At 31.1% G+C, this 21,192-nt stretch overlaps 2 protein-coding genes across 3 annotated transcripts; one reads left to right on the top strand and one right to left on the bottom strand.

The window, feature by feature from the left end:
* Positions 1–11,599: 11,599 nt before the first annotated feature.
* On the top strand, positions 11,600–16,355 carry LOC109182043 (type I inositol polyphosphate 5-phosphatase 8). Of its 2 annotated transcripts, none has more exons than XM_019332058.1 (11): positions 11,600–11,796; positions 11,945–11,985; positions 12,089–12,178; positions 12,291–12,360; positions 12,832–12,913; positions 13,777–13,881; positions 14,154–14,622; positions 14,708–14,904; positions 15,010–15,121; positions 15,214–15,362; positions 15,650–16,355. In XM_019332058.1, exons 2-11 carry the CDS (start codon positions 11,959–11,961, stop codon positions 15,891–15,893), a joined length of 1,545 nt encoding a protein of 514 aa, XP_019187603.1. In that variant the 5' UTR covers positions 11,600–11,796; positions 11,945–11,958; the 3' UTR covers positions 15,894–16,355. The 2 variants fall into 2 exon arrangements, with proteins under 2 accessions (XP_019187603.1, XP_019187602.1); XM_019332057.1 differs by having other exon boundaries at positions 12,065–12,176; positions 12,289–12,360.
* A 1,148-nt stretch (positions 16,356–17,503) lies between these two features.
* Positions 17,504–18,349, bottom strand: LOC109182046 (phosphatidyl-N-methylethanolamine N-methyltransferase). The gene has a single exon (XM_019332065.1). It carries the CDS (start codon positions 18,239–18,241, stop codon positions 17,744–17,746), a length of 498 nt encoding a protein of 165 aa, XP_019187610.1. The 5' UTR covers positions 18,242–18,349; the 3' UTR covers positions 17,504–17,743.
* Between the last annotated feature and the right edge of the window lie 2,843 nt (positions 18,350–21,192).

The following is a 21,192-nucleotide window of genomic DNA, read 5'->3' as shown; positions in this document are numbered from 1 at the left end:
TGGAAGCACATCAATTACTATATATATTTACACTGCTCACCATAATGCAAATGTATGTCTCCTGCATATATACTTTCGATACAATTAATGAAATCCAGTCAATGAAACATTATTAATTCTTTAATTATCTTGTTATTGGGTTAGGTTAATTACAGGCCGGCATGATTTGTAGAATCCTCCCAACCAATGAAATCAATCCACGAGCTGGGTAAAAATTTCTGATGACCTTTAGCCAATCTTCTAATCTTAAATTTATTGTTTGAGGGTCCCATACAATTTTGTTTTTATGTGTGTTTATCTGATAATTAATGTATGTTATATTTAAGATCAAGGTAATTGACCCCTTAAAAAAACCAAAAGGAGCAGAAAAATATCACTTTTTCCACAATATATTATATTAAATATGTAACATTTATCCAATTTATAGCTAACCTCACCTGTTTCTTACTTAATGCTACAAATATGTTTGGCAGACTTAACAAAAAATGTTGGCTAAAAGTTGACCTATAATAATGGACCATTACAAAAATTAATTCTCGAGGTTGGATTTTAGAATAAAAATGAGTTGTTTATATGATAGTTAAAAACATATGGACAGAAATATTTTACTAAGCTCTTGAAATACTCATAATAATGCAACATAACCTTTTAAGTTTTATATATATATATATGGTCCGCCTCCCCTGATAACCATGTCTTAGGTAAGAATTTGTGGACAAATTTAAATTATCCATCTAATAGATATAACGGTTAAAAATAAAGAAAAAAATATTTATTTTCATAATTATTACAAATTTAAATTTTTTTAATATTTATGAAAATGACATTGCTCCTTTTTTACTTGATTTTCTATCTATTAGATCTTGTAAATAAATGGTTTAGATTTGTCTATAGGTTCTCACCGGGAGATTGGTTATTAGCGGTACATTAATGTTTAATTTGGAATGATAAGTATACAAATAATCGTGAGTCTTGAATGCGAAAAACTTATATTGTTCCTACTCAATTTTAGACAAAATTAGATATTTGGATTACGGCCTGCGTCAGCCAAAGAGACGAACATAATATATAAATTGAAAGCAGATATATAAAATAAAAGAACCAAAAACATGCACGTGATATGTTGACGCAATTTGGAAAAACATTCTCTTACGTCTGTGTGGCCACACAAAAATAAAACTCAATTTCACTAGATGATCTCAGAGATTACAAACGATTGAATTGATTTTGCATACACATTATATGCAATTGTTTCTCCATAAAGATATGTATATCTTCTGCATCATGCCATATATGCATGAATTTATGAATATTATCTCTAGCTATAAGTGTATTAAAAGTAGGTGGCTAGGGTTTTAGAGTACATGATTGTGATGATATGATGATACATTACATCTACTATACACTGCACACCTCTAATAGCTATAAGCCTATCTGCATGCTAGCTAGACATTAAACAAACTCGATCACATATGGCTTCATATGTGATGTGTAACCAACGTCGCATTCAATGTGTATACACTATATATAGTCTATAGACAATACTTCACCATAGACGATTCCATTAATACCGAAATGACATCTTGATCTGAGATTACCCGTCAAACTTATTGATTTGATATATAATTGAATCTTTATACTAATTTATTTATAAAGTCATGAGAGAGAGATCAAAGGGCGGTGGAACACTAGTACACTACAATAAAGATTAGATACAATATGTATATAGATGTGATTGGGAAGGCATTTGGATCCCCAAGGTCTAGGGCGGTGGAACGCCCTCGGCCCCATTTCACTATCCTAAATGTAAGATAATTTTTACATTTTAATTACACACAATAATTAAGAATATATAAATCACGGTAACTTAGTAACTCAGCCGACTGGGCTAAATATTAGTGCGCATAAGGGAATTATTCACTTTAAACACAATTACTACATTATCGCTATCAAATTTCAGATCTTGATCTTTTCATTTAAATACTATTTACTGAGTCAGTGAGTCAAACTCGTGCAGATATGCAAGGTGAATTATAATCTAAAATGTGATTGGGAAGGCATTTGGATCCCCAAGGTCTATAGCCCCATTGCACTACGTATACCCCAAATGTTTCATTGTTATACCGTGATCATAGTTTTAGTTTACCATGCAAGATGAATTCTAGTGTAAAATGATGATATATGATTAACAATCATTTGTATTCTTAGATTCACTTCTCCATATGGTTATATATACATTAAACTTTGTTTTGATTAACATTATTAACCTACTATAAAGTGAATAAAAATATATATAATGTATCTACAATTTAGTTTTATATACATTAAGGTTTATATTTATGATCATATAAAAATTAGAGTTAATTCATTTTTTATCCTAGATTTATAGGAGACAGTCCACTTTTAGTCTTTTTTTTTTTATTACAACATCTTCATTTAGTTCTAGTATTATTGTGGCATTATCCTTTTGTCTTCCTTCAACAAAATTCTTGAAATGTCGTTAAATACAAAGACATTATTTAAATCTTGTTTCTACAAAGTAAGTTGAATTGCTATATTTTGTATGTTTATTTTTTATTTTTTGAAAAAATTCATAATTGAAGACCGAAATGCTTTTATATTTATCGATATTTAAATTGTTGTGTTGATAAATAACCAAAAATGATCATGTCACAATAATACTGGGACCAAAAGTGAATTTCTAATTTTTTTTTAAAAAAAAAAAATACTTAAAATAGATTGACACCTATAAATCTAGGACCAAAAATGGAACTAACTCAAAAAAATATTATGAACATTGTATAGGATGAATGTTATTAAACATAGTGCATCTATAGTATAATATTTATGCATTGTAAATTTTGTTTTCATGAATATAAAGAAAGAACGCTATAGAGTGAATGAAAATAGATATAACGTACATCAAATTTAATGTTTATATAAATTATAAAGTTCTAGTTTATGGACCTATAAAACAAAATTAAATATTATAAACACAATACACGATGTATTAATTGACTCCATTAATAACTTAATATAAAAGAACGCTGCTTTTGATCAAGGTCCATCATATACAATATAGATTAAGGTCCAAATATAATTTGCATCAAATGCCATGTAAAAATTCTCACTCGACCTAAAAATTGCGAGCTTTTAACTTGATCATTTTCTTGTGTATAATTAATAAGAAATTAACAAATTATTTATATACAAAAATGTAAATTTTAATATAAATATCCTTAATAATCATTTAGTGTTACAACTTTACGTACTAGTGCCATTGTTTTTCCAAACAAATAATGTTTTCACAATTTTTAATCCCCAATACTCCCTCCAATTAATCTAACTATTTCTATTTTAATCTCATCATTCTTAGCTTCTAGATGAAACTTTAAACCAATTTTTTTTTAGTACAACCTTTAAACCAATTAATAAGTCAAACATCACCAAATCTTATACACATACGTAATTGCTAAACATACCACGAGTTCACCAACATATCCACCTCAACGCCACACAAATCAACACTTGGAAAAACATATATATCATATCATACAATAAAAAATAAAAATAAAAAGTTCAAAATTAAATTAAAAATAAAACCTTACTTTGTGTAGTACAACGTTTGATCATCACGCATATACATGACGTAGCGGTTTAATTAATTAATTATTGCAATTAAAATATTGAATTGAGATTAATTTTAACAGTTACATAAGCATATATACAATGTATGTATCCTCTGTGGAGTCAGGAGACCAAACAATCTACTGCGATCCCAGCACTCAATTCAAAACACAACACCTGGAAACACTGATTTCATAAGGGTGATGCAAATTCCCCAGCTGTTAAGTTTTTCACATTTAATTTTCAAATTAAACGCCAATTAATTATTATTACTATATACTTTATTCCCAAAATAAATAATTACTCCGTTGTAGCTACGTATATACGTAAGGCATATATATATAATAATAATAAAATACAGGCATGCATATCCAGTGCACATGCGTTGAAATATAATATAATAATTCCTAAAAATCAATATTTCAATATAATTCACTGCCGTAAAGTAGGCTAAGCTAATATCTTTTAGATTCATGATGTGTGATGAAATGAGTGGTTTGAGTTTTGAATATGGAGGAGGTGTAAGTTAATCCAACACGATATATGGATCGGAATAGAAATTAAAGCTATAATTGAGTGATTAACAAGCTAAGTGTATTTGAATATAGAGGCATACTGTTAATTCAATCTCATCAAGAAGAATATGTAGAATGCTAGTAATTAACAATAAGAGGAAATTAAAGTTTTGGTTTTATGAGTTATGATATTGGGGTCTTGGTTAATTTCAATCCACGACTTTAAAAACAAACAATTCAATACCCTAATTATTTAATTTATATCAATTTTGGTCCATCGGGCCAATTGTGGTCAAAAAATTTTAATCCATTTTTATTTGTTTAATTCGAGAGCAATATGGTCATTTCAAATTCTTTATTCTTCTTCCTTCTTATTCGGTAATGATCACAACTTCAAGAATTTGAAACTAGGGTCTCCATGAACCGGTAGGCGTAGCTGGTGGCACCGTTCTTGAAGTGCAAGGCGTGGATCATTCCATCCCCGTCGAAGAAGTGGTGGCCGGCGACCTGCTCGAAGTGTGGGTTAGCACCGTTCCGGACGTAGATTCCGTTTATGCAATCCGGGATTTTCCCGACAACCGTAAGTCCTTAGAGCAATAAGTTGTTACAAAAAGTTAATTAATCAAACACTTATATTGGTTGTTTAACCAAGTCAAACAGCTAATAGTGATCAGTTAAAATTAACTGATAAACTAATTATATGTTACTAAACAGTGCCTATATAAAAGAATGATAAGTGTACAAATTAGCTAGTTTAGTTTAATTTTTTAACACCCTTGGAGCTAGAGGCTTACAATTTTCCCTTCTGTGCTTTAGCAACAATTACCTAGTGGCCCTGTTTGGTAAAATAGTTAGCTTATCAGCCAATTTTGGCTTATTTGATCATTCTTAATTGTTTGACTTGGTTAAAAAATCAATATAAGTGTTTGGTTAATTAACTTTTTGTAACTCCAAAATGTTAAAATTCAAAAAGCTGCTCAAAATAACTTTTTCGAGAAAAGAAATTATACCAAACAACTAACAGCTAATTTACCAAATACTTTTCTACAATCAGGTAATGTCAACTAATTATACTCTCTAATTAATCCAATCAGCTAACACTCATGTACCAAATAGAAGCATTGTCTCATTGTGACCCTTGGCCTTAACTAGGAGTTGGGAATCCAAAACATGAGGTCTAATTCTCAACTAGAGAGCTTGTGGTAGTTTTAATTTCTTCTTAGAAAAATATGTACATTTTATTGAGTCTGATTCCACAAGTCATAAGTAATATATAATCTCACCAACGTAACATCAATTAGTCTAGATTTATGGTATTTAAATACGTGACTTTTTAAAAAATTAAAGAAAAAATTAATGTGCTGGTGTGCTAACATGAATATATTTTAGAATTTAATTAGTGAAATTACACATGTCACTAATCTTTATCGCATAAAAAGTCTTATATAGCATAGTCACAGGAGGGAAAATTTATTTAAATTATCATAAAAATTTCGATCGGTGCATATGAATTGTATCATCGACACGTTGCAGGAATAGTCAATCGCAAATTAATAACAAAGGATGGAATTAATAAATTCAACTAATTTTAGTGCTAATAAAATGTGTTGTTGTTTTAATTTGCCAAGTGTCTCTAAAAACTTATTAATTTTTGGACAATAAATGAAAACAGCTAAGTCTCAATATAATGCTATGTGTTGGATGGAAAAGGGACAATGATTTTTGTTGAATCCATGAAAATGACTGCTGCACTTGCCCTGTGTTTCCTAATAAAAATAAATAAATAAACAAATATTTAGTACTCAAAAAACAAATATTTGTACTAAAATATTGCAACGCAAACAAATGGATATCTCTCTCTTTGACATTTGAATGAGACAAAGAACGCATGCAAGATTGGATGAAAAAAAAAAAAAGTGTAATTTTACGTTTATGTTTCAATTCTTGAAGTGTTTAATAAAAGAAAAACATCTTTTTATTTAGAATTTTATAATATCTTATATTATTTATTGATAATATAAACCTAAAATGTCTAATGGTGGTGAAAGTCTGAAAAACATATGATAATTTGATCGATGTAATTAACTCAGTCAAAGCAATTAGAAGAGTGCACTTAAAGGACAGACCAAAAGTTAGGATTATCAGGTTATGACCTATGATTATATTCCGTACAATTAATTAGCATCCATTAATGTTGTTTAATAACAATTTTTTTAAAAGTCAACTAGGAAGGACTTCCACTAAGTCCATCTCTAAAGTCAAAGAAATCAAAATTATCGTTAAATGGTTTAAATCTAGTTGGTATCAATCCGTGTCAGTTTTACAGTTTCAATAATAAAGGTTTGTCAATCTATCTATTCAATTTAAATTTTCCTGTTTTTGTATTTAAAACAATTATGTAAAGTTCTACTCTTTGTGGGAGTAATCTATTGACATTCTTAACTTGGACCGATCAGTTATAAACAATTTATATTGATTTATCTCATTGTAGTTATTTGTCAGTTAAAACTACATGACATAATTTATTCAGTACATATATCTTTTGTATATTTTTAAATAAGTTGCGAGTTTTACTATATAAAAAAAAATGTGTAAAGTTACTATATTTTTTTTTAACCTTTATTTCTAGGAGCAATAGCAAATCTATGTCAAAATTATAAATTATTTTGGAATGCTTTTATAAAGAGTACGTACTGCACTATACGAACCCTTTTTAGGAGGCCCGCATTTGATTCCAACATGATATTATACGTTTTTAGAGTGTTCAGTGATTTAATTGTATTTTTTTCGTTCAGTGATTTAATTGTATTTTTAAATTACGTTTAGTGGTTAATTTGAACATTATTCTTAAATTGAAATTAAATAATAGAGTAATAATCGAAACAAGTTTTAGTGAAAATACGTACTAAACTAAAATTCAAATATTTAATGAATTTAACTTTTTTTTAAAAAAAAAAAAAAGAAAAGAAAAAGAAAAAATAACAACAAATCTTGAGTTTCCACATATAAAGTCTTATTCATGACTAATGTAAAATAAAAGGCAAAAACTTGTTTGTGACCATCTCAATGATTATGGTCTGTTAGGCGAGTCGAGTCAAATAAAATGCAATACTTATACCAGTAAATGTAGTACTAAATCAAAAATAAAAATTTATTACTTAATATGGAAAAATGTAATACCTTTGAGAACAAATATAATATTTTTATATTTTGATGTAAATGTATTACTTTTTCATCAAAATATAATATTTTTTTATGAAAAAAGTAATACTTATATATCAAAATATAAAAGTATTACATTTTTTCATATAAGTAATATATATTTTATTCTTGATTTAGTATTACATTTACTAGTATAAGTATTACATTTGCATATTGATCCAACTCGACCGGTATTGAGATAGACTTTCACACCTATTGGGTAGAGACTGGGGGAGCTGAGTCTATCATTTTGTCATCGAAACATGATACTGATAGCTACATAAATATTTTTTTTAAAAAAAAGTTACATCTTCATTATTATATATAACTTTTGACGTAGTGGTTGTTATCCATGTCCATACTAATCTATTACCAACGACTTCTCTAAATTATCCTAACGTCTTCTTCCAACCCACATTCCAAGTCCAATACTTAATAATATAGAACAACCCAAACAAAAACTACAAATGAAAATAGCTAATAATTTTTTTTTTAATACAAATGCATTTTGGATTTTATTATGAACTCAATAAAGATGATAAATTATATTATAAATGCTTATGACTTTTAATACAATTTCTTGCCTCTAACTACATGAACCAACGGGGAACATACATGTTTGGTTAGCCTTTTTATTTTGTTGTTAATTTTAAGTTTTTGAAACAGTTGAAGGCACGTGATTATGTGATATTAATATCAGTTTTTAACTAAAACTAGCATTAGCATTAATTGCATTTTAATAAAAGACAAATTATCCCCCGCGAGCACTACACTTTCAACTGTAGTCATTAGTCAACACAATGAGGTAAGCAAATGTACGACCACCTCTTATCTTTCAGTTTTACTTTTGACTATGGCCCTTTAAAACTTTAAAAAAAATAGGAATAAGGGTCAAATAGGCCACTGAACTGCACACGAAAATGCAATTAGGCCACTGAACCTAAAAAACCTACAATTAGGTCCCTAAACTAACCAATTTCATTCAATTTGTCCATTTTTCAAGTTTCTCAAGTTACTAACAGGTTAACCCTCCACCTAGGATGCATATGTGGCATTTTTAAAAAAAAATAATGTATTTTTAAATTAGTTTTTTAATATTTAATAAATAAAAACTAAAATAATTTATTTTTAAATTATTTTTTTAATGTTTAATAAATTAAAACTAAAATAATTTGTTTTTTTTTATAAATAAAATATCGTACAGGGGCTTAGATTTTATTTTCAAAAAAAAAATGTTATTGTAGTTTTTATTTATTAAACATTAAAAAACTAATTTAAAAATAAATTATTTTAGTTTTTATTTATTAAATATTAAAAAATTAATTTAAAAATATTTTTTTTTAAATGCCACATATGCATCCTAGGTGGAGGGGTAACCTGTTGAGAAACCTGAAAAATGGACAAATTGAATGAAATTGGTTAGTTTAGGGACCCAATTGTAGGTTTTTTAGGTTCAGTGGCCTAATTGCATTCTCGTGTGCAGTTTAGTGGCCTATTTGACCCTTATTCCAAAAAAATATAAGAAATGATCAAGATTCAATTTGAATTGAATCAAATACCATTGTAACTGAATTATAATTGAAATTGTAGGGATGATTTCGGTTGTGATTTATAACTGAAACTTTGCTTATTAAAATTGAGAGTCCGAACCATCGGTTTTGGTTCGAAATCGATCGGTTTCAGTTTCAAATCAGAAAAACAAAATTAATTATTGAATTTTAACTATTTAAAAAAAAAAAAAAAAAACAGAACTTACCCCCCCCCCAAAAAAAAAAAAAAAAAAAAAAACAAGAGAGAAAGAATTGAATTGACGATTAAAATTGAAACCGCTAATTTTAATTTATTAATTTTCAAAACCGCGAATCGATAGTTCAAAATCCGAATCGAACAATAGTCATGCTGCAGCGTCTTTGAATAACATTTCAACCCACTTATTGCTGTCTTCGCCCTGCATAATTTGGATGAATGGTAATTAGAAAGATTTATTATTTTAATATAAAAAAATATAAAGATCAATGAAAGTAATACAATATTATTGTTACTATTTTAATTGTTATAATTTTATTGAGTAATAAATTAATCTCTTTGTAATAAAAATATAAAGTCTCTTGTCCTCGATTTTTAATTTATTATCTCTCTTATATGGTTTTTGTTTATAATTTAGTTTTTTTTTTTTTAAGAATTAGGGTTTATCCAAGAATACAGGAAGTGTATTTTTGAAATTGCAAAAAAAAAAAAAAAAAAAAAAAAAAAAAAAGCAAATTAACATCACTTAAAAAAAAAAGTTCTAATCCGTCCAATTTTTATAGACAAATGCCTAATATTGATTTTTAATTATTATTTTTTTCCTAAGAACAGGTTCTCTTGTGAGTGTACCTATATACATAATTAAAGGGTTCAAATGAAAATAGACTTACAGGTAAAAAGTGAAGACATATCTAATTCATCTATTTGTATAGATCAATGGTCGATGATTACTAAAAGAGAAAAAAAAAATGAAGGGATTAATTTTATAAATATTACAAATTTTTAAATTTACAATAATTATAAAATTGATCTCATAATTTTTTTTAGGAGGGGTTGTTCTTATTTGAATTCACCCACCCACCCCATAAACACACACCGAATTTCTACACGTGTGCACACATACAAAGATTTGAATCCAATATTAAAGTCTATTAAAATTATTAATAAAAATAAAAATTATTTTAAAAATTATTTTAACCCAATCAAATTATACATGTCAAAATTCTATATATTTTGAAGAAAATAGATACAATTTGAAAAATATCATATATTAATTATTACCATATTATTAATTTTGTCAAAGGACAAAAGCAATGGATATAATTTGAATTCACATTGCGTGTAAGGAAGCCCTATCCTGGCTAAGGGAACGCGGGGCTACGGAGGTTGTGCTTCGATCAGATTGTTTGAACCTTTGTCACACCCTTGCTACTTCAGCGATGGAGAATCGCTCTTGTTGAGCATGTCGGGACTTGATGAGTCTTTCAGTTTCTTGTTCTATTATTTACATTCCCCGTACGTCAAATGTTTTAGCTCATTCGTTAACCCAGACAGCCTATTCTCTAGCAAATTCTATGGTGTGGGAGGATATTCCTCCTGCGTTTGTTTCGACTTTGGTTGATTAATATATGTACCTTTTTACCTTCAAAAAAAAATAAAATATTTTTTAGATATTAGTTTACTGCAATTAGTTTTACTAAAAGTTTTAAAAAAAAAAACTTTTAACCATTAACATTGAATTTTTATTTAAGGTAAAATAACATTTTTCTTAAAGCAAAAGAAACTTGCCAATATTCTTGCAAGTCTCTCCCTTTAGCATGATTGATGTTTGTTTGAGCATCTCTTTGAGTTTTTGGCATGAGATTTTCCTAGGGAAGGTTGCTGAGAGGAAAAAAAATGTTAGTGTCATTCTCAAAAAGTTAAATCTCTAATTCTAAGGCCCCACACTTGGATATGACAGAGATTTGGAGGGTGTAAATCACGGTGATTCAATGGCTCATTAGATAAGGCTAAATGTCGGTGCGCACAAAGAATTTGTCCACTTTGAACATAATTCTTATACTGGCGTCGTTGAGGGAAAAAAATTATTTCATTGCCATATCAGTCTCTCATACCTCCACGCAAGTTAATAACCTAAGAAAAATCAATGTCAGTGATACTCTTAGTCCCTATCCTACATAATTTTGATGAAGATAGGTTCATTGTCCCTTGAACTAAAATATTACAGTTGATAGTATCTAAGTTTTTTTTTTCTTAAACTGACTCCCTCCATTTATGATTAAAAAAAAAAATCTATCAATATATATTTTGTCTTTCAATTGATTAAAATTACACATTTGATTCTTAGATGACTCAAATCACCACTTTTTAAGCAGCACAAGAAATCAAATCTGTCATATTAAGAATAATGGAAAAGAAATTAAATAATTAGATGAGTAAATGAACACATGATCTGCACTAATCTCTTGGATCCCTTCATTTATATGCAAGCTAGAATAGTACCACAATTATAATTGACTAAAAATATTATTATCCACTTTTTATCAAATTTTTAATTACTTGTCTCAAAGACAGCCACAATGTAAAGTTGTATTCAAAAATGAATGAATCCTATCTCGCAAGTCCACGCAGTCACGCACCCATTTCCCAAAATCTCCAATCTCTTTCATCATTGTATAAATACATAAAAGTCTCTTCCTTTTCCATCCCCCTCAGGCCTCACCTATACATACAACCCCATCTCATAATAATCATCATAATCACTGCAACTTAGCTTAAAGTCTTTAACACCCCAGTTCCCTCTCTCTCTCTCTCTACAGAATAATCGAAAAGGGGAAAAAGTGAAAATTTCCCAACACAAAAGGCTAAGATTAAAAGCCCTTCTTTGTACCCAACAACAAAGCTACCTAGCTCCCCATACTTCCATGTAAGTCTCTGCTCTTTTGCCATTTTTTTAAAAAAAAATTTGGGAAAATTTTCTGTCTTTATTTTACCTCGAATCATCATTATTGCATCTGTTATTCTTTCTGGGATCCCCTGCTTTCTTGGAACTTATTTGCTCTCCGTTTTTCCAGCTTCATTGGCCGCCATGAAACAAGAACGCAAGATTTCCAAGGTGGGTTCTTTGATGGTTATGCATCTTTGTATACAAATGGCTTTATTTTTTTATTTTTTTTTTTTTTATGTCTGTAAAGATGGGTTCTTGCCATTTATTGCAGTCTTCTTCTTGGACCAAAGCGGTGGTTAAGAAGTGGTTGAATATACAGAGCGGCGCCGATGAGTTCCATTCAGATTACACCATAAACGGTAAATCTCTTTTTTTTTTTTTTGTTTTTGAGTTAAGTACACTGAGTGTTATTGTTTTTTAGTGAATGTTTGATTATTTCTGAGAATTTGTATTGGTTAAAATTTTTGTCAGCCGGGATTGAACGGAGAAGGAAGAGCTGCTCCGACGAGAGCGGCCGCGCCGTCGTGCCGGAGGAATTATCAGGTGAGTTTCTCGGCGGTTCTTTAGAACTTTCGTACGGTTCATTATGTGATTGGACATCAGAGAGGGAGCAATTGCAAAAATGAGAGAATCAGAAAGTTTTGTGGGTCCCGTTGGGTTGTTTCTATAAATGATCTACCTCTCTGTCCGCCACGTAGATGAAGGAAATATTACTATGCTTTATACCCCACTCTACTTGTCATGTGCCCGATTTGATACTATGATTCTCGTACTAAAAATTGTCATGTGCCCAATTTGATACTATGATTCTTGTACTAAAAATTTAATTTATAAGTTATTTATATAAAAATATCTGTTCCATCCCAACTAAAAGTCTAAACTGATAATTGAATTGCACATTTATATATATATATATATATATATATATATATATATATATATATATATATTATATGTTCAACAATCATTAAATTCATTATAACATATTAACCGTGTATTAATTATGATCACCAGACATGTGGTTGATTGAATCGAGCGATGGAATTGGACGGACGAGATTCGAGGAGGAAGAATCTTCGGCTACGGAAGAGCTAAGGTAAGGCAGTGACATTTGTGAATTTTTGTTATTTATTAATGGATTAATTAATTAAATTTCTCGTTAATTGAAGCATACCCATGTTTATTTCATGATTAGATCTTGAAATAGGGAGAATAATAATTTGGATTTATTATGAATATTTTAGGGTGCTTAGTGCTTAAATCATTGACTTAAAAAATCCCTTTTCCCCATGTGAAGTAACAAATTATCATGTGGTACCAAAGTTCTTATTTACACACTTCACTTTTATAATTAATGAGCAAATTATTTTTTTCAATTTCCAATATAGGGTGGTTAAGTTTGTATTTTTATAAAATAAATATGAGTTATATTTTATATATATATATATATATATATATATATATATATATATATATAATTGAGTTTATTTAACTTCTGATTTATTCTCTATGACAATATTTGTAATTTTTAATCATTATTTCTGATTTACTAAATCTATCTCATTTTATTATTTGGTTCTGTTAACAAAATAATAAACCAAAAAAAATGTTTGATCAATGAATAATAAGTAAAACGAGTAAAGTGAAACATAAGAAGTATTCAATTTTTCAATAACAGGTTAAATGATAAATTTATAAATAAATTTGAAATTGTTGAGTTGTCGAAGAACAATAATTTTAGAAAAGTTATTTAAACTTAGGTCTTTGACAGTTAGCCTCTTATTTTGAAGAATCACAATTATACCGCTTGAACACAAGATATTTGGCATTGGCCTATTAATTATTTGGAATTTATAACTCTAAATCTTGTTTTATTGTGTTGTTGGTTTTTGTTTTGTGACCAAATAGTGGTGCTCCATTCATCTCTCTCACTACCTAATTGTTTTTGTGAATTATAAGGATGTTTGTGGGGACATGGAATGTTGGAGGCAAGACACCCCATGATGGATTGAACTTAATGGAATGGATAAAGTCCCCTCCTCCAGCTGACATATATGTGCTTGGGTATGATCTAGTTTTATTTTCCCCACATTAATTACAAATCATTACATATCTAATCCCACCTAATTAAGATTCCCACCATTTAAAGTAATTAAAGTTTGAGATTTTAAAATATTAAATATTTCGGAGATTCCAATCATGACTTTTGGCATGGCTCTGATATCAAATTGAAACATGTGTTTCATCTCAACTAAAAGTTTAAGTTGATAGTTGAATTGCATATTTATGTTTATGTTATATTATATGCTCAATAAAATTATCATAATTCCTTCCAGGTTCCAGGAAATTGTCCCACTGAATGCAGGAAATGTACTAGGGGCAGAAGACAGTGGCCCAGCTGCCAAGTGGCTGTCTTTGATTCGACAAGCTTTAAACACCAAAACTGACCCAGAAATTTCCCCTAATTACACTCACACCCCAAATTCCCAGCAAAAAACTTCAGAATCACCCCTCCTGCATGAACTGCAACACCAGACTGGCCTAAAACCAAGACCCAGCTTCTCTGATCTGCTCTCCATAGAAAATGAACTCAAAAACGAAGGCTCGGGAAGATTCTTTAGCACGAATTCAGATTCTTACACTATTGATGAAGATTCAGAGCGAAGTCGATTCTGCTTAGCAGCAAGCAAGCAAATGGTAGGGCTGTTTCTTTGCGTGTGGGTTCGCTCCGACCTGTATCAACATATTAGCAGTTTAAAGGTTTCGTGTGTTGGGAGAGGCATTATGGGATACCTTGGTAACAAGGTAAGGTTGTTTTTTCACCACTTTTAATGCCATTTTTTTTTTGCCTCAATTGATTCATGTTTGAACATTGTTAACTTGATTGCAGGGTTCAGTATCTATCAGCATGACATTGCACCAGACAACGTTTTGCTTCGTCTGCACCCACTTGGCCTCGGGGGAGAAAGAAGGCGACGAGTTCAAAAGAAACTCAGATGTCATCGAGATTTTGAAGAGAACCCGGTTTTATAACTCGAGCAGCATTAGGGGGAAACTAGTTCCACCTGATAACATTTTGGATCACGAGTGAGTAACACGAAACACTTCAAGATTGGATAGACAATAAAATATTTTGCCAATCAGTTTTGATCAATTCTAACATTATTTTTCCTTGTGTCCCAATCTATCTAGCAAGGTAATTTGGCTCGGGGATTTAAACTACCGGCTTGCATCTACCTGCGAGGACACAATCTTTGAACTGCTCAAAACGAACGACTGGCAGCCACTTCTGGAGAAAGATCAGGTGAGGAATAACTCAATGATTAGTGTTCAGATTTGAGGAAATTCAAGAAATGTTTTTGTGAAGTATAATAATGTTTTCTTCTTGTGTTGCAGCTAAGGATAGAACAAAAGGCAGGCCGAATATTCCAAGGTTGGAATGAAGGAAGGATATGTTTTGCTCCAACATACAAATATCTGGCAAACTCTGACAATTATGCTGTCCAAACTTCTGCATCCAAGGACAAAAGAAGAACCCCTGCTTGGTAAGTTCATCAAGAATCATGTTCGCCACTAGCTCTTATACTCCTTGTTACAATCAAACTTTTACCATTACGCCAAAAGTTATTGGTCATTTGGTTTGGCTCTGATACCAAATTAAAGCATGTGTTCCATCTCAACTAAAAGCTTAAACTGATAGTTGGATTGCACATTAATGGGTCAACAGACTTGACCACCTCACCATTTCCTAGCCACTTGGTGCTGGACTTCTGTTTTTCACCCAAAAAAAAAACATAGTTTTTCTCAAACAACATTGGAAAAAACATGACAGGTGTGACAGGATATTGTGGAAAGGGGAAGGAGTAAAGCAAAATTGTTATGTTAGAGGGGAATCAAAGTTCTCAGACCACAGGCCAGTCTACTCAGTTTTCTCATCACAACTAAACCTCAACAACAAGAACACGAGCACCGTTTCGACATGCGTGCCCAAACGCGAAGCACAACCGCTCTTCCTCCCCGCCAGGACACAAAGCTGCATACAATGCGCCCCGAGGAGGTTCTCAGCCACAGCTTGAAAACATACATTTACTATATAAATCTCCAACACGAGAATCGGGAGCGTGTTGGCGGCTTCGTGGTGGTGGTTGATTAGCCCTGACAGTGCCATTCATTATAATGGTTTGAATAATGATGGGGTTCATGGCACGGGTGCTAATAATGAAAAGCATGGGTTTTGGGGAAGGAGGACTACAGAGGGCATCTAAGGCCATGCGTGTTGAAGGCTTGTTGATTGGTTTGATGCATTATTATTGGATTCTGGGCTTTTGCAGAATTGCAGAACAAAAGGAATTAACTTTTCCTTGTCTCATCTTTCCTTTGGGTGGTTGTTTAGTTCAAAAAAGGAATTTTAGGGAATCAAGAAACTAACAATGGGGTTGTCACTAACTTTAATTATATCCATCTTTGATCATGTAATCCACAGTTTTGTAAGGATTCGATGATACAATGATAGTTGTTATCAGCATATGTTGATTATTCACTGGTTACTCATGATGGTATGTTGATGTTGAAGATGGTGGCACGTACTTTTATGGGAGACTAACATATATGGGGTGTTTGGTTGGATGGAAGTTATATCCTTAAAAATGACTCAATTATAATTGTATTGTTGTAATTGTGTCCGTCAGTTCCTAACGGGTGAATTGAGACAGATCGTTACATCTGTTACATTAATAATGTTCATTTAATATATATATTTATAACATGTATCCATTTTTAACACAACTATGGGTGTGTTTGGTTCGCACATGGGAATCGGAATTGGAATGGGTATCAAATACTTGGTAATGGTAATGGGTTTTGGTGAAAGTATTTAACATGTTTGGTAGTAGGGTGGAATGAGAATGGTTACCAATAGAAGTGCTTGAGAATGAATAAGGGAATGAAACCCTTATTTTATTTGGGTATGAGTTTTACAATTGATGGGGTATTCGAAACCCATAGTAGTGTTCTAAAAACCTATCAACCAAACAACAACAATCACTTTCATACCCATTCCTATGGACAAAACCCACCAACCAAACACACCCTATAAGGGAAGTGGTCATTTGTCTTCAAAGTTAAAGGATATGTCTCAACATGACGAAAAACTTAAAAACCCTCATGTTAATGTAAGAATTTAACAAGTTATTCTCCTTATATTGAAATTGTTAATAATGATATTATTCTTATTATTATTTTCTTATTGTAATAGGTTAATAATTGTGTGGTGTTAGATTGATTGACTTAAACTAGTCTATTAGTTAGGAAAGATTTACCTTTCCTAACTCCTTTAGTATTGTAACATTTATCTTTTGGCAACTGAATTGAAAACAATCTTCTAATCTAATCAACTTTATAGCATTAGATAAAAAACCTGAATCTTGTGTAAGAAACCTAAAACTCAATACAAATAAGGAAACACTTTATCACCGTCTTCTTCGAGGGTGTGAAACAAAGGTAATCAAATCAAAATTTTTGCTCTACAAAAAAAAAAAAAAATTATAATCTATCGTAGCTTAATCAAGAATCATATAGAGAGTATTATTTTTAATTTAATTCAATGATTAATTAATTAAAAAAAAAAAAAAAAAAAAACTCCTCCCCGTCTTTGTCTCCATTGGACCATTGCAATGAAAATGATAGATAGTTCCAGATGCCTCTTTGGCATTTAAAGTGCAATAGAGATGAGTGATTTAGATTTGAGTATCAACTGCTAAAACCATAACTAACATACCACAATCATAAATCATACATGACTTTCAAGACAAGGATTAGGAAAAGCCCAAAACATTAAACAACACAAATTAAAGAACAAGCCTGGTTGTGCTTTAGATCAGAGGCTCTTCTCTTCATCATTATCATAAATTCTTGTCTCTCCGATCTGCTAACTCATGGGCTTGGCACGAGAATCCGGATCTTCCTTAGCTTCTACGCGAATCATAAAAACATATCCGAGGATCCAAAGCAGAACATATGGATAGGGAACCCAACACAGACAACCCACAAGGCTTAAACTGCTGCCGACATACTGGGGATCCTTAATTACTCCGAACGGAAACTGCGTCACCCAGGGAATGTTGTTCTTCCCGAACCTCACACCGTAATATGTCCCAGACTCCCCCAACAATTGGTATACCCTCAGGTTGAGGAACTGGCCGGAGAGGAAAAGCGGCCAGAAGTAGAGAGGCGGCGGCCATGAAAACGTGGATACCGAGAGAATAGCGGCGAACTGCAGCAGCTTCAGCACGTGAGACACCATGGCCATCACGTGAGATGGGTCTCGCCCTTTTCCGCAAAGATCCACCCATGTCTGGGGATACCTCCATAGCCAATAGTAGAATGGGAAGGGTGAAATCACTGCTACGCATGCCAAAACCCCCATATATACTCCTTCTTCTTCTCCGATCCGATCCGATCAGACCCCGGAGATAATAAGAAATAATTAAGGTGTAGACGGTTTGATCTCCGAGATTTGTTCTCAAATTTTTGCTAGATTTAAGCCCAGTTATTATTTTGAATATAATATATATAAATATATACGGAGTAATATATAATATAATATTTGCTTGTTTATTGCCACCATTAAAAAAAGTAAAATTATTGTTTTCTTAATATTTCCTTTTTTGGCCTCACTCCGCGCGCACTGGTTACATTGCACCCACACGTGTCTTGTATGGACCATGGTCCCTACAATGTTATATGGACCATAACAAAAAGTACATTGTTAATATATTAAATGTACATTATTTTTGTATTGAATGTATATTATACAATATAATGCACACTCAGAACAAAAATAATGTACATCCCCTGAATACAATGTACATTATTTGTGTACTGAGTTTACATTATTTTACAGTAGACAAAATATGGTCCTCACAACTTGTGTGGACCATGGTCCACACAATAATAATTGCCCGTGTTGCTCCCATTGTTTCTTGAATTTTTATTCTAAAAGAATATGAACCTTATACTATAATTATTTTAAAAATACATTGTTTTTATAGGTTCAAATCAAACTTTACCTTATTTTGTTGTAGTATAAATTGTAATTTTCTATTCTGAATTTATATTGCTTTAATTAAAATGTACATTTTATTATTATCTTAAAATGATTGGTCTGATCTTGTGTCGGGCTTATTCTGGGTTAGTCCCGTGCCAAACTTACCCTAGGCCGGTCCCATGTCGAGCTTATCCGAACCAGTCTTTGGCCTGAGACCGTGCCTCTCGTGGGTCGATCTTGGGCTAGGCCCGAAATATCTATTATTATTATTTTTATATATTTTTTTTTGAAAATTTATTATTTTTATATAAAATAATTACACTTTGAAAACAAAATTTTGACCCACAAATATTGCTAAAAAAAAAACAAATTGAGGATTGTTTGTTCTTGCAAATGCTAAACTACAAGAAAGAATGGTCATAATTAATTACGACAACCAATCAGTTCCATTTAACGTGTTTGGTTATTGTTGTTATTGCAGTAGCCGAAATATCGCAGCAATCAACCACAATTTTGCAATCACGTTTGCAGTCCTCCGCAGGGTTGTGCAACCTTTGTTATTCACACATCTTTTTGCCCGGTTCAATTTTATATAATTTGTTATCTATTTTAATTTATTCATTCATTCTCTGTTATATCAAAAAAAAAAAAAAAAAAAACAATCTTAAAACAAATTCGTTTGGAAATTTTCCATCCATTAAAATCAGACCTAATAATTATATTACCTGAAGAGATAATTTTTTTGATTCATAAGAGACTTTTAATTTGATGCTAAAATGATAAATATATAAATGAATAAAGAGTAAATATCTAAAATGGTCCCTCGACTATAGCTAAATTCATAAATTGGTCATCGACTTTCAATTTCAACCAATTAAGTCCTTAACTTTGTAATTTTAACACAATTTGGTCTTCTGTCTATTTGACTGTTTGTTGACTGTGATTTTTTAGGATATATATGTAATTTCATGGTCCATCGTCGGCTTTTTAAGGTTCCAGTTGTATTTTCAGACCGCACTGTTACATTCGAATCCATTGCCGAAAGCAATCTACCAAATCCGGTCTCCTTTCTTCATCCTTCCTTTGGATCCAATGTAGTTGAGTTCGTACCAGAGCGAAGAAGACGACATGTTTCCGAGCCGGTGCAACGTCATCCTGGAGGCCTCGACGTGCTTCGACGAGAGCTGAAGGTTCTTCTGGAAATCGTCGATCACGGTCAACAAACGGTCAAATAGATGGAGGACCAAATCGTGTCAAAATTGCAAAGTTAAGGACTTAATTGGTTGAAATTGAAAGTCGAGGACCAATTTGTGAATTTAGCTATAGTCGATGGACCATTTTAGGTATTTACTCATGAATAAATTTGGTAAAATTTCATACACTAACGAAAAAAAAAATAAAAATTTATCTACCATATCCATATGTGCGATTTACTTTCCTTGATATAATAGAATGTGATTCCCATAGGTCCGAACTTTCCAAAGTTCAATATTGCACCAAATGTGAGAATAATTTCCCCACATTTTAAATTTTCAGGAATGTACAAAAAACGTCTATTTAGATTATGTATCCGTTAATATATTATGTGTGTCTACATTTAACAAATTATGTGTTTGTAAATAAATTGAAGACACATAATATGTTAATTACAGACACATAAATTTTTTATCATGATTCTCAATGTAAGGTAGACACTGGTCTATAATACAACAATTGGATAAAAACAAGAGTTCTACTACCTGAACTCCCAAATTCTACTCCCTCATTTGTACTCCCTGATGTGGCAAGTCAGGATTAGTTATTTTTAACATGTGGGTCCACAGAAAAATGTCTACATCAAGAACACATGTGAGGGAGTACAAGTTGGGAGTATAAAATGGAAGTACACTAAGTATTTTCCTAAAAACAATTAGAGGTGGGTCCATCATGTTGACAATTTTAGAAGTGGGCCTAGCCCGTTGAAAGCCTAAGAGTGCTTTGATGTAATCATTATTGCGTGGATTGCGGTCCACACAACTGTGAAACTATGATCTAAAAATACATAAAGTATATTATTTTAACTTATAAAATACATTATTTTGAGTTTTTGACACATATAATACATTATTTTAATTCATAAAATACATTATCTTATTTCAAAAATTTCATTATTTTAAGAGTTAATTTCATTTTTTGTCCTAGATTTATATATGTCAGTCCACTTTTAGTCATATTTTATTAGAACATCTCCATTTAGTCATAGTATTATTGTTGGATGACCATTTTTAGTAATCATCCAACAAAATTGTTGAATATCATAAAATATAAAGGCATTTCAAATTATTTTTTTT

Source organism: Ipomoea nil, unplaced genomic scaffold, assembly GCF_001879475.1.
Source record: "Ipomoea nil cultivar Tokyo-kokei standard unplaced genomic scaffold, Asagao_1.1 scaffold1043, whole genome shotgun sequence".
Classification (NCBI taxonomy): Eukaryota; Viridiplantae; Streptophyta; class Magnoliopsida; order Solanales; family Convolvulaceae; genus Ipomoea; species Ipomoea nil.
The sequence above is the reverse complement of the archived record's forward strand: the minus strand, read 5'-3'. Positions and strand labels throughout refer to the sequence as shown.

Excerpts from the sequence above, each read along its gene's own strand:
- LOC109182046 (XM_019332065.1), bottom strand. The coding sequence starts at position 18,241 with ATGGGGGTTTTGGCATGCGTAGCAGTGATTTCACCCTTCCCATTCTAC.
- LOC109182043 (XM_019332057.1), top strand. The coding sequence starts at position 11,959 with ATGAAACAAGAACGCAAGATTTCCAAG. Across the intron at positions 12,177-12,288 it reads TTCAGATTACACCATAAACG|CCGGGATTGAACGGAGAAGG; the intron begins GTAAATCTCTTT and ends AATTTTTGTCAG. Across the intron at positions 14,905-15,009 it reads GATAACATTTTGGATCACGA|CAAGGTAATTTGGCTCGGGG; the intron begins GTGAGTAACACG and ends CAATCTATCTAG.